Here is a 13,995-nt window from a genome sequence, read left to right on the forward strand (position 1 = left end):
AGCTGCATCCAGGGGGGGCTACTCTTCATTGCGGTGCACCGGCTTCTCATTGCGGTGGCTTCTCTTGTTGAGGAGCACAGGCTCTAGGCGTGCCGGCTTCAGTAGGTGTGGCACGAGGGCTCAGTAGTTGTGGCTCGTGGGCTCTAGAGTGCAGGCTTAGTAGTTGTGGCGCATGGGCTTAGTTGCTCCGCAGCATGTGGGATCTTCCTGGACCAGGGATTGAACCCATGTCCCCTGAATTGGCAGGAGGATTCTTAACTACTGTGCCACCAGGGAAGCCCCTGAAATTGATTTTCAAACAAAAAAAAGTCGTGTTAGAGCAAAGATACCCTCTATTGATGAATGCTAGTTGGTGGGGGGTGGGAATGGGAATACATATATACAACCTCTGATAATTATAAAATTATTTAAAAGCTTTGCTAATAAAGAACAAGAAATAATTAAACAAGAAATTATTACAAACAAAATTTATTAGACAAACACATCAATAGATTGAGTCTAAGAATTTGGTTGGAAAGCCACTGGGCCTTTTAAAGCAGCAGAAGTCCAAAGTCACACGCTTCGAGCATTACTCTGTTAAAATCTGAAGAAACAAGAAAGGTCAGGAAGTATAGCACTCCATGCTAGTCCATAAGACAGATAAGCCTCCCACCTCCCTCCCCAGTCCTCTCTCCAAATGGAGTCTCCTGTGATTCTGGTACCTGAGAGGAATAGAATGTTTCCCGAGTCTTACAGAAATTCAGCTTCTTTGTTACAGGACTTGCCTCTGTGTATTTGAATTGCCTACTGGGATACATGGAATGTTGCTTTTGAGAAACTGAGAAATAGTTACTGAAGGAATATTTATCGATATGTAAAGTGAATAAAATAATATTCTCAACTATAGTAACTGCATTTTGAATCTCATCTGGCATCAGTTGTCTTTTAGAAAGTCATAATGCATTGTTTGGGGACACTTTTCTTCTTCAGAATAAAAGGAAAAGAGCCTAATTAACAAATTATAATTAAATAATACATATTCTCAAATCTTATGAGAGTCCCATGAATGTGAAATCTTCATTTAATTTGGAAGAAAGGGATATTTTCTCATTCCCGATAATAACTGAAGTAGATATTTCAAGGTTATAATAATATCATGTGTTCAGAATACCAAACAGCACGCTCTTACTTTACAAGAAGCCACTGATCATTAAATTTAATTATTAATGACACAGGCTACCAAGAAATAGCAAGGAATATGGTATCCATATAGATATCACCGGGCCTAAAGTCCTTGAATAAAGGTGAGAGTGAAACATACGTGACCTAGTTGGGGAGGTCTGGTTTTCTGAGATACGGGCTACAAATCATATCACATAAAAAACTAAAGGAAGGGTATTCCAAACAAAGCCAGCAAGAGAATTTTACAGAACTAATTCTTAAGGGAGATAACAAAAGCAGCAGTTAGAATGCTCATCCATATATTAAGTTACTGCAGTTGAATCCATCGTAAATATGCTTTTGCTTCCATGGTAGCTTTTTACACCCCAAAATTATTTCTTTTACAGCCCCTAACGACCTTTTGCTTGTTCACCGTGCCATCTTGGACAGTCTGTGTGGAACAGAGTATCTTTCAAGTCAGAATCTTAGATGAAGCTCTAAAAATGTTGAGTTTGTGCTTTAAAAAAATAGTCCAATTCATGACTGCAGCCTGTGCTGGAGACGCGAACTCTCCCCCGGGTTCGATCACTATTGGAAGCCTAGGATTTGCTGGGACAGACATATTAGCCAAGACTGAAGTTTCACAGTATCAAATACTACACACCCAAATGGGCAGCCTCATGCATAGACCTCAAGATTTTAGTTGAGCCATTTGTCTCTTTGTTATTTTTATGCTTTTGGGGCCATAGCCGTGGTTTATCAAAGCTGTTCTCAAAACGTGAAGTGGGGCCTTCCCTGGTGGCGCAGTGGTTGAGAGTCCGCCTGCCGATGCAGGGGACACAGGTTCGTGCCCCGGTCCGGGAAGATCCCACATGCCGCGGAGCGGCTAGGCCCGTGAGCCATGGCCGCTGAGCTTGCGCGTCCGGAGCCGGTGCTCCACAACGGGAGAGGCCGCAACAGTGAAAGGCCCGCGTACAGCAAAAAAAAAAAAAAACAAAAAAAAACCAACTTGCAGTGGTGTGGAAGTGCGTCTACTTCAGCAGGCAAGTCTAGCAACAAAGCTGTTGCATTTCCCAAAAGAACTTCCGGTCTCCTCCGAAAAATCAGGTACACATTTTCTCAGGAATAGCCTGTGGAGAGACTGTTTGGAACGAGAGTTGCGCTCAAGTCCTAACCTTAAACGAAGACCTAAAAATGTAGACTGTTATGCATTTAAAAAATAGGCCATTTCACGGCGGCAGTGTGCGCTCACAGACTCAGCTTTCTCCAATTTTGTTCAGTATTTGGAAGGAATCGCTGGGTTTGGGCCAGTAATAGAGTATGAAATGGGAAACAGTCAGCTGTGAAAAGGGAAAGCTCCTTACCCTCTGAGTGAGCCACAGCCTTTGAAGATTCCATCCTAGGTGTGAGCAGCTGGAGGGCGGGTCTTGTCTCCCTCTGGAGACATCCCATCCCCGCCACTGGGTTAGCCCCGCGCCGCCGAACACCCAGACCCTCAGAAAGAACCCTTGAACTGAATTAAGCCTGACCGAAAGTGAAGAACAAGGTCCAGAAACGGGAAGGTTTAAGGACAGCCTCCGTCTCCGGACACTTTTAAAGATGGCAGATCCTTGACCCTCTTTAGTGGACCGCGTGAATTCAAGGGTTCAGCGAGGCGGGGAGGCGCGCGGCGGGCAGTCGGCGGGCGGCCTCTCCCTGCCCTCTGGCGGCGCCTCCCGGCAGCGGGAAGGGAAGGGGCGCGCAGACACCCGCGCACCAGGAGGGGGCAGTCCCTACGCGTTGGCGCCCCTCCGTGGGGTGGGGACCACAAGTCCACGCCAATCACTCGTGAATCCGGACGAAGTGGGGCCCGAGGGCCTCCGGGTTCATAGATGTGGGGCGTAGAAAGGGGTCAGGTAGGAGGGCCCGAGGAAAGGCGCAAAGGAGCCCCTGGCGGCGGCGGCCGTCAGCGGGAAGGAGGCGGCGGCCGGGAAGAGGACGTTGGCCGCCGAGTAGGAAGGGAAAGTCTGGAAAGGATGCGCGGCCGGGCCCAGCTGACCCGGGCTGGCCCCCGCCCCGCCGCCGCCGCCGCCGCCGCCGCCGCCGCCAGCCCCCGCCGAAGTCCCAGGCTGGGGCGCGCCACCTCCCGCCTGCGCCGCGCCTTCAGCGCCGGGGTTCTGCTTCTTCCACTTGGTCCTGCGGTTCTGGAACCAAATTTTGACCTGAGTCTCAGTGAGGCTAAGCGATAGCGCGAGGTTCAGGCGCTCGCACACAGACAGGTAGCGCGTGGCCCGGAACTTGTTCTCCAAGGCCACCAGCTGCTCGTAGGTGAAGGCGGTGCGCGCGCGCCGCGGCTTGGAGCAGCTGGGCTCTGAGCGCCGGCGCCGGGGCCGCGGGGAGCCCGGGGAGCCCGCGAGGCCGCCCGCGCTGCTCTCCCCCGCCGCCGATGCCGCGGCCCGGGCCTCGGGGGAGCGCGTCAGGGCCTCCTGCAGGCGCGCAGTCCGCTCCCGCAGCTGCCGCCGCCCTGCGTCCTCCAAGTCCTCCTCCTCCGCCTCCTCCGCCTCCGAGCCCTCCAGGGGGGACGCCAAGCCGGCGCCTCGGCCCGCAGCATCTAGGGGAGAAGGGGACGGTGATCAGAAGCCCGGAACTACACGGCCGGTCCTGGTCCCCAGACCTGGTCCTCGTCCTCCCCAGAGCAGGCAGCTCTCTCCGCCCAACCCAGAGCCCAGCCCTGACCCTCTCCGGAATTGCGCTCCCTGCCCTCACCCCCACGACCGCTCTTAGTTGCAAGCCCTTTTCAGGAGGTGGGAGTTAGGGTTGCAGCGCCCGCTTTCTCTTCACCCACCTACTACTTAGTAGGCGTCCGAGAAGTGTATTTCGAATGAATGAGTGGCACTCCACATTAAGAAAAAATAACAACCTTATTGGACAACCTTATCGTTGTACATTAAGACATCTATATGTCAAGCGCGTTTGGGGCTGTCTCCCCAGTCCCTAGAAGCCTATTTTGGCCTGGAACTGCCAGCAATTAAAAAAGAAGTTATTAAGCGCCCCCTCCTCCCTTTTAAAGTGAAATTCCCTCTTTCCCATCTTCTCTCTCCTGCCGTGTTAATAGAGTTTCAGATTTGTGCGGGGCCGGATCGATAGATGTCATCTATTAAAGGTAAGTTTTAATCGAACAATATTAGGATCAGACAGGGAAAGGGGGTTTGAAGTCGGTACCTGCAAGCTGCGGGCAGGAGATATGCAGGCGCCAGTAATAGAATATCGATCATGGGGGTGGGGAAAGGGGAGCGCGGCCCCTGCGAGGGGCGATGCGAACAATTACCAGGCAGACCGCCCAAGCCCAAGCGCAGCCGCCAGAGGCGCCCAGAGCCCCAGACAATCACCGCTAAACTTGGCGAAGGGAAGCGGGGGAGCTGCCGAGACTTCAAGCCTCTCCCTGACCTGAGCCCCCGATCTTTGGCGTCCTTCCAGGGAACCTCGTGCCCACGCCTCACCCAGCTTGGGTCCTGCTGTTTTTTTGTCTTTCCTTTCAGACACAAACTTTCCTGGACCCCCATCATCAGGTGTCCTCCAGAGTTAGGAGTTGTTTTGTTTGTTTGTTTGTTTTTGCCGCAAACGGCTTGTGGGATCCTATCGAACCCATGTCCCCTGCAGTGGAAGGTGGAGTCCTAATCACTGGACCGCCAAGGAATTCCCAGAGTTAGGGGTTAAATCAAAAGGGTTTCGAGGACAAACGACCAACAGCCTCCCGTCACCCCACCCCACTCCGGCCCCAGCCCAGTCAACGATTGGTCTGGGGAGAGTGAGCGTGCGTGGCAGCGGAGTCTCTGCATCTGTCTCTGGATGGTTGGAAGTGGGCCCTGGGTGCGAAAACCGGACCTCACTGCCTACTAAGACTTCGGACACATGATTCAGCCTCAGCTTCCTCATCCAGAAAATGGAGAGATGATGCTGTCTACCTCGCAGGTTTCGAAGTTTTTGCTGACTTTTATCCCAGTCTCTAGCCCAGGTCCTGGCACATAAGGGACAATTAAATGCCCAATAAATGAATGAGCCTGGACGAGGTGGGCGCTGGGTAAGAGTTTCCTCTGCGAGTAAATCAGAGCTGGGGTCCTTGCTTGCTTGGCGGGTGAGCAGGGACAGGCTTCGGTGACAAATCCCTGACCCAGGATGCTGGAGGCCCCCTTTCTGCGTCAATTTAATTACATGCCTGGTCCTGTGTGCCTTCTCCCCTTGGGGAAGACGCCGCTAAGGGCTACTCACCCGATCCACGGCTCTCCCTCCCACCTTCCCATCGCATCATGTAAGCTGGGGCTTTCCGGGGCCGGAGGCCGCCTCTCATCCTTACCAGGCGTCTCTCGCTGCGGGGCCGGGTCCCGGCTGGAGTCCTTCCTTGCTTCGGCCTCTGCCAAACTTTTCTTGGCTTCCCGGGGAGCAGGGCGCACGGCTGGGAGCGCAGCGCGGGTGAATTTCTGAGGGTCCAGTATGTCCAGAACCGAGAAGGAGATTTTGTGGTGGGAGGGAGCCGCCTTGGCCCCGCCGTCCTGCCATGCCAGCATGCCCGCCGCCCGCGGGCCGGAGGCCGGCGGCGCGGAGTCCGGGATGGCCGCGCTCGGGCTTGCCTTCGGCTGTGGCTCGGCCGCAGTTCTCAGCCGGTAGGAGGGTCGGGACGGCCAAGTGAAGCTGGGGAGGGGGGCGTGGAGAAGCCGCGGGGGGCTGAGCGCGGATTGGCACTTGGGCTGCCCAGGCCCCCTCCAAGTGCAGGGCGCGCTCGCAGCAGCCCCAAGACTAAGGCTCGGGGACCTCTAGCCTCGGCGAGGGGGCGCCTTGGTGAGTCTGATGCGCGCTCCCGCCGGGACAGCGCCGCCGGCTCAGCGCTCCTCCGCCCAACCTGCGGGAACTCGGGGTGCGCGAGGGAGGGAAGTCCGGACGCTTTCGTCCCGGAGATCCTCCCAATACACCCACCCAGACTTGGGCTGTGATTTGCACCCTTCCCCCAGTGCACCCGCCTTTGAATTGGAGATGCAATTGAGGCCAGCACTGATTACTTCAAGGCAACGCTCAGCACATCTCCTGCTTCGCCAGTGAATCACGGCAATGGCCTCAGACCTGATCACCTCGGATTTAAAAGCCCTCATGTTCTCACAGTTTACAGTTAACAAAGCCCTTAGACTTGCGCGATCTCGTTTGATCCTCTGAGCATCCCTGTAGGTGGGCGTGGCCTGGCAAGACTATTATCTCAGCTTTAAGATGAGGAAATTAAGGTTCAAAAATGAGAAGTGACGTTGCCCAGGGTCACTGTTAGTTGGTGACAGAGTCCGGATTCGAACCCAGGGCTTCTTTCCCGGACCATTATTCTTTTCAGTACGTCCTGCTCGCTAGGAAATAACGAAAGAAAGTCCCGCGCTGTGTCAGAGGCTTTCCCTTCCACTCTGGAGGTCAGAGGGCAGCAGGGGTTTTGGAGAGATGTCTGAGCCCCCACGAAGATGACTTGACGCTTTGGAAACCTTGCGGGTTGCGGTCTCAGAGCCAGGTGAGATGCTCTGGTGAGGGCAGGTGAGCCAGGTGAGATGCTCTGGTGAGGGCAGGTGAGCCAGGTGAGGGTGGCTGCCCTGGCCTGCAGAGACGCCAAGCGCAATGCCTGATGCCCTTCAGGGCTTCTTCAGAGTCACAGATTTGATCATGTGCACAGATATTGGGTCTCTGGGAATCAGGCTGCATCTTTGACCCTCATACTCCCCTCCCCCTAGCCCCAAGAAGAAAAAGGTTAAAAGATGTTTGCCTGGTTTGGATTTAAGGTCAAAGAACAGAGACAATTGTAAAAGCTTCCATTTGCCCCACCAAGTCCCGTGGGATGGTGCACATCAGTCCTCGGGGAAGCTTCCACCAGCCAGGCCCTTCTTAACATTCTTTTTTTCCCTTTTGTTGTTTGGGGAGAAGTCTGAGCGCTAAGCATTTATCTCAGCGGCAGATTCTGAGGCTTCTCCTACCCCTCTGCCCAGAACTACCTCTAAGGCTGTTGTCCCTTTCTTCCCTGCCCCATGGGGTTTCCAAACAATGACTTGGCAATTAAGATTGTCCGGTCAGGTAGGAGTAGGAAGGGGAGGGGAAACCTTCTCACTGAAGTGTGTGGGGGAGGAGGGAGGGGCGTGTGCTGTTAATCCCCTCCGTTATTGTAGAGAAGGTCTTACAGGCCAGCTTCTAGGAGCTTTTCTCATTCAAACCTCGTGGCCCCTCCCAGAGGCGGCCACTGTATTCCCTGGGGACTTTAAAGCCCTGCCGAAATTCAAGCCAGCTTCAGTCCTAAAGCAGAGATGGATTGTGCTTTTAAAAGGAAATCAGAACAGGAAGTGCCCTGGCCAAGCCCCATGGACCACCTCCCATCAGAGGGAATGTGGGCCTTGGGAAAACCAAAGCAGGTGGCCATGGCACTAAAGCGTGGTACCCAGGACCCTGGATTACCAATCACAGAACCTTCCAGATCACAGATAGGGTACTTTGTTTTTTGTTTTGACAACTCTTTCTCACCCAGTTCTCACTTGATTTAAAAAAAAAAAAAAAAAAAACCTTCTTAAACAACAAGATCCTACTGTATAGCACAGGGGACTGTGTTCAATATCCTGTGATAAACCATAATGGAAAAGAATACGAAAAATAATGTATATATGTATAACTGAGTCACTTTGCTGTACAGCAGAAATTAATATGACATTGTAAATCAAGTATACTTCAACAAAATAAAATTTTTTTAAAAATCTTTCTTTTCTTTCTCCCTCCCCACTGATCCCAGTCCCCTTTTACATTTTTCCACCCACATTCATATTTTTTCAGATTTAGGTTCTTCAATGTAGCTAGAAATAGATCTCTTTAAGGGAGCTCCAGAATGGACGTTTCTGGCTTCTCATGGTCCCTCTTCTTATCTGTTCTGTAAGAAATATTGAAACCACTTTCACAGGAAGGTGGGCTGGCATTCCAGAGGGCACCGAATGCTCCCAACCAGAGTGACATGTAAGGCGCAGAAGCCAGGGCAGGCCAAACCTGGGTCATTTTCATTTCACTTTATCAATTGTCTCCAAAAACTTTGTTCAAATAACATGAATCATTTTTCCTTTGAGGTCCACAGGTGTTAAATACAGAAAAGGAGCGGAAAGAGTAGAAGCAACAAATTGGAAAGTCAAGAGCACATAAAGGCCATGTGCTTTAAGACTGTGAATCTTTCAGAACTCCTATTAGTTGTCTTTCTTTTTTCCTTGTCCTTTATGTCTGATATGTGTGTTCAGTGCAGCACAAGGTTATGTGAACCCTTGCACTCAGGACTTGGCATCTGGAGACAGATGCCACAAGAAACACCGCGGTGTCGCCCATCAACACTGCAGGAATAGAAAATGCTCCCTCTTATTCACCCAACTTAAAGAGAAGCACCCCACCCAAAGAACAGGTTAAATTCTTCAATTTGGTGAGGGGAGGGAGTGCCTTGGGGAATTGTGTTTCTGGCCACCTGCTTTGTAAATGACTAGAAGGCAGTGAGACTTCATATGGGAACAATTTGGAGATGGGTTGACTTGCTAACGTCCTCGTGCGTGTATTTATACACAAGGTGTTCCTATATAATAAGGAGATCCAGAGCCAGCAAGCCCCTTTCCCCCTGTGCATGGAGTTGATTTGTGTTTTCGGCGTGGGCATTAAAATTCCGCCTGAGTGCTGTCTTTAAATTGCTTTGATGCTAGGTGGGTTCCATCCCTGACCTGCCCTGATGGCAAGTGATGGCTGTAACAAGCTCGGGATCAATATTCATAGCGGGTGTCCTGGGCTGATAACACTATCCAAGACAATGCTCACTATCTGTGCAGACAGCTGAGATATTGCGCCATTAGGGATGTCGTGTTAAATAACCTGATCCATTTCTGGGGCTATTTAATGAATTTCACAGTTTAGATAGTATCTTTAAGGAGAAGGCAAAGTCTATTCTGGAGGCACTGATGCAAATCAATGGTGCCAAGCTTCCCGAGCTATTCCACAAACAAAGTGGCCTATAATTCCAGCACAGCCTTGAGAAGCTGCTGCCCGAGCCGTGAACAGTGTTAGCAATGGAGAGAATTTGCAGTATACGCAGGGGGAGCTGTGTTAAAGCACCTTAGATAAAATCTTATGCTCCTGAAATAAAATACAACTTAAATTCTCTAGGTAAAACCCTGCAGTTTGGGCCAGCCCACGGGGTAGGACATTAATGCCAAGAGACAGCTTCATAAGGCACATCTTGGTGACAAAGGGGGAGTAGTGAACCGCATACTTCTTTAACTGAAGTCTGGCTGCAGAATGGGAGGGGTGAGGCACTGGATGTTAAGAAGAAACTACTGGCAGCAGCAGAATCAGTTGTTAAATGTTTACTTGACTCTGTACCTCTTTGCTGGAGAGTTCATTTACAGTTAAAGGCTAGTTTACCATTTTCCCCCAGGGCTTTGAACTCTGGCTGCCAAGCAGAGCAAGTATTCCTCTGAAAAAACCTACTTCGGAGACTTTGATTTGTGAAAGCTCAAAGTGTAGCCTTCCCACCTGTCCCCAGTCTGCAACCCAAATAAATATGTTTACTTAATATATCTTGCTTTAAGAAATCAGTATTTCTTTTTGGAAATCAACAGGTTAAAAAAGCAATCAATTTCTTTATTTCAGAAATTTGGAGGAAGCATCAAAGAAGGTGAGAAAACAATGGGAGGGGGTATTGTCCTGATAGCGACAATTAGTATTCACAATAATTGCTCTTCTTTCTTGGGCACTTGCTCTGGACCAGGCACTTGGCTAAGCTTTTGCTTATTTGGGGTTATTTCATTTAACCCTCCCCATGAAGCAGGCACTATTATATCCCCAATTTACAGTCGAGAAAACCAAGCTTAAGAGCACGTTTGCCCACGACCCCAGAGCTAGGAAGTGGTGAAGTTGAGATTTGAACAGGGAAGTGAGATTTCAGAGCCTGGTTCAGTAAAGTTCTTCTCTTCAAGGAAGTCACATTCCTGCCCCAGGGTGAAGTCCAATTGTAGACATTTATCGAACGGCTTTCCTTCAAAGTTACACACAGAAATGGGATATGGAAAAGGACCTCTGAGAAAATGACTAGAGCCCAGGCACTGCCTGGGAGGATACCGTGGTGCAGGGTTTGGGATGCAGTTTTGGAAGCTGTTACATTCAGTGGTTTCTAACGTTTTAAGATATTCCCAGGAGAAACCCAAGAGAAGGGAATTGCCAGGCAAACCAAATTGCTCTGGGCATCTGGAAAAGTAGAGACATGTCATTGGGAGAAAGAGAATGGGGGGAAAATGCCAAGTGACAAGCTGAGGACATATGAGGAGAGACTTGGGGAAGGACGGAGACAGAAGGAACAGGGACACAATGCAGGCTCTTTCTGACCACGAGCATCACACGCCATGTTCATACCGTACAAAGAGAGGCACAGGCAGAATACAGACAAGGGAGAAAGGTAGAGCTTGGCAAGTAAATGAAGCACTTGCTTCCCGGGTGAATGGAGACCTGTAGGATCTATCATTCTTGGGGGATTTCCTGCAAGGCAGGGGACAAAGTCCTCTATTCCCCACCTCTGTGCCCAAATGTCACGCCTTCAATCTTTTTTTTTTTTAATTGAAGTATAGTTGATTTACAATGCTGTGTGTGTGTCTGGTATACAGCAAAGTGATTCAGATATATATGTATTCAGATATATATATATTTTTTTGTATTCCTTTCCATTATGGTTTATTACAGGATATTGAACATAATTCTCTGTACTATACAGTAGGACCTTGTTGTTTATTTATTTTATATATAGTAGTTTGTATCTGCTCCTGCCAAATTCCTAGTTTATCCCTCCCTCACCTCCTTTCCCCTCTGGTAACCATAAGTTTGTGTTCTATGTCTGTGGGTCTGTTTCTGTTCTGTAAATAAGTTCATTTGTATCCTATTTTATTTTATATATATAGATATAGATATAGATATAGATATAGATTTTTTTTTTTTTTTTGCGGTACGTGGGCCTCTCACTGTTGTGGCCTCTCCCGCTGTGGAGCACAGGCTCCAGACGCACAGGCCCAGTGGCCATGGCTCACGGGCCCAGCCGCTCCGTGGCACGTGGGATCCTCCCGGACTGGGGCACGAACCCGTGTCCCCCACATCGGCAGGTGGACTCTCAACCACTGCGCCACCAGGGAAGCCCCTTTATTTTTATTTTTTAAAACTTTTGGCCACACCAAATGGCGTGCGGGATCTTAGTTCCCTGACCAGGGATTGAACCCGCTCCTTCTGCAGTGGAAGTGCGGAGTCTTAACCACTGGACCGCCAGGGAAGACCTGTATCATATTTTAGATGCCACATGCAAGTGATATCATATGATGTTTGTCTGTTTCCGTCTGACTGACTTAGTGTGATCATCTCCAGGTCCATCCATGTTGCTGCAAATGGCATCATTTCATCCTTTGTTATTGATGCCTTTAATCTTCCTTTCCTGGCCTCCCTGCCTGCAGCCTTGCTGCCCCAGCAGGCTGTTCACCTCACATGGCTATGCTAACTCCAGCCCTCGGAGGGCCAGCCCTCGGCCTCCATGAGCAAGCCAGCTGGCCGGGGACCTTGGCCGGCTGGAGTACCTGTGACTCACGTTGAAGGGCTGCTGCTGCTCCAGCTGGTGGGTGGTGCCCTTGCAGGAAGGCTGATCAGTGCTGCCAGATCTCCACATTGCCTCAGAGAAACTGGAAATCTGAACTTTTTTTTTTTTTTTTTTTTTTTTTGCAGTACGCGGGCTTCTCACTGCTGTGGCCTCTCCCGTTGCGGAGCACAGGCTCCAGACGCGCAGGCTCAGCGGCCATGGCTCACGGGCCCAGCCTCCCCCCCGGCATGTGGGATCTTCCTGGACCAGGGCACGAACCCGTGTCCCCTGCATCGGCAGGCGGAGTCTCAACCACTGCGCCACCAGGGAAGCCCGGAAATCTGAACTCTTACGTGACATCTCCAATGCTGGTAATCAATTCACAGTGTTGAAAATCAGGCCATCAGAAACAGGTCTGTGGGTCACAAGTTTGCCACTCCAGCCATGCATATGTCAAGTGACCCCACCTTCACTGTTTTGGTGTTTCCATGGCTACTGTGGTTCGTGGGGTGAAGACTAAAGACCTCTGCACTGAATGCCAGGCTCTTCACTATCTGTTCCAGCTGCTTGTGCAGCCTTGGTCCCTGGACAGGCTAGGTTCTGGGTAAGATGTGTGTGGGTCCCCTGCCCATGCATGCTACCTTCTTAGAGACCCTGGCCAGCCCTTGGATCCTGGCGAGTGGGCAGTGGGCTTCCATCCAGCCCGGGTGGACATCTCTTGCTTTTCGGGATCGGCATCCTCATCCCCTTTTCTGGTACTGGTAATTTGACTTTGCTCAGATATCCCCCTTACATGTGGTAGTGGTGGGATCGCCAATCAAGGGCCCCAGGGTGGGAGTGGCCTCCTGCAGGACCAATCATGCTCTCTCCCGCAGGAATCTGAAGCAGAGTGACTGACACTGGCTTGGGGCCACTTCATCCTAGCAGCAAGGCCTGAAAGAAACCGTTTGCTATTTCCCACTCCTGGAGTTGATGGTTCTGGTACTTTCTGAGGTCTGGTTGTTGAGCATTTCCTTTGCTTCTGTAAATTGCCTTAAAGCCTTCCCAACTCTCCCCTTGCTGCCCCTGCCCCCATTTTGGAATTCAGTTAGCTGGGGTCAAAGAACCCTGCCTGGCATACAGACTGCCTGGTCCTCAGACTGTCCTGAAGCCAGGGCCACACAGCATTTGTCTTTGTGCCCGTTAGCACCTGGCACTTAGCAGGTTGAAGAGCTGAAAGGAATAAACTGTGGCCTAACAGCATAAACCCAACGTTCCTCAGTCTGATTAAGATAGATTGGAAACCCCACACCTTAAGAGGGGGTGCAGACTGAGCTGAAAATAAGAATGAGATCCAGAAATGTTTAGCTATGGATGTAGTTTTATAGTGGATCCAACTTCCTCAGGGGAAATCCCATGAGTTTGTTGCTCACCTTATGCTTTTATGTTGGGCAACCGTGCTCTTTGCAAAAGAAAACTGCAGGGACAGAAGAGATGTGAGGAAAGAGGTGATTTATTCCCCTTTCACCCAGCTACAGGTCGGCAATGGCCACATTCCTGAACCAAAGGCCACAGGTCTCCTGCAGCTACAGGTCTTCTACGGTTGTCGTAAGAACTCAGGCCTAGGGGTGGTGAAGGTTCTACTGTTGCTATAGCCTCTGAGGACAAGAGCTTTGCCGCTCCCCCTTACCACTGCCCACACCTTATTAACGAACAAGCCTCTCATGGGAGTGTACTGAGGGTCTAATGCCAGATCCTAAGAACTCAGAGACTGATTTAAAGCCACGAGCTCCCCACCCTTTGTACAAACACGGAACAGGCTCCATGGCCAAAGAAAGGCTGAAGAAACATGGAAATCCTGGGAAAGTGTCACTCACTTTATCATCTCCCACAAACCTTTGCCCAGGTGGCTCAGAAGCACTTGAGCAGATAGCCTGAGCCTCCCCTCACTGTCTGCTCGGAGACCCTGCCGAGCAGCCACCGGAAGTAGGGGAGAAGCAGGCCAGGAGCATCACTTACAACTTCGACAATCAGCCCCTCTGTTAACAACGTGCACGTATGAGGGCAATATCCTGGATGTGCTGTCTTTCTGCAAAGTGATTTTTTTTTTTTTGACTGCGTTGGGTCTTGGTTGCTGCACGCGGGGTATCTCTAGATGCCGCGAACGGGGGCTACTCTTCGTTGTGGTGCACCGGCTTCTCATTGCGGTGGCTTCTCTTGTTGCAGAGCACGGGCTCTAGGTGTGCGGGCTTCAGCAGTCGCAG

General features: G+C 50.7%; 1 protein-coding gene across 1 annotated transcript; it reads right to left on the reverse strand.

The window, feature by feature from the left end:
• Positions 1–3,005: 3,005 nt before the first annotated feature.
• Positions 3,006–5,684, reverse strand: NKX1-2 (NK1 homeobox 2; the record flags this gene model as incomplete). Its single annotated transcript, XM_079716360.1, has 2 exons — positions 3,006–3,730; positions 5,474–5,684. 2 exons carry the CDS (start codon positions 5,682–5,684, stop codon positions 3,006–3,008), a joined length of 936 nt encoding a protein of 311 aa, XP_079572486.1.
• Positions 5,685–13,995: the final 8,311 nt, after the last annotated feature.

Source organism: Hyperoodon ampullatus, assembly GCF_949752795.1.
Source record: "Hyperoodon ampullatus genome assembly, chromosome: 1".
NCBI lineage: Eukaryota > Metazoa > Chordata > Mammalia > Artiodactyla > Ziphiidae > Hyperoodon > Hyperoodon ampullatus.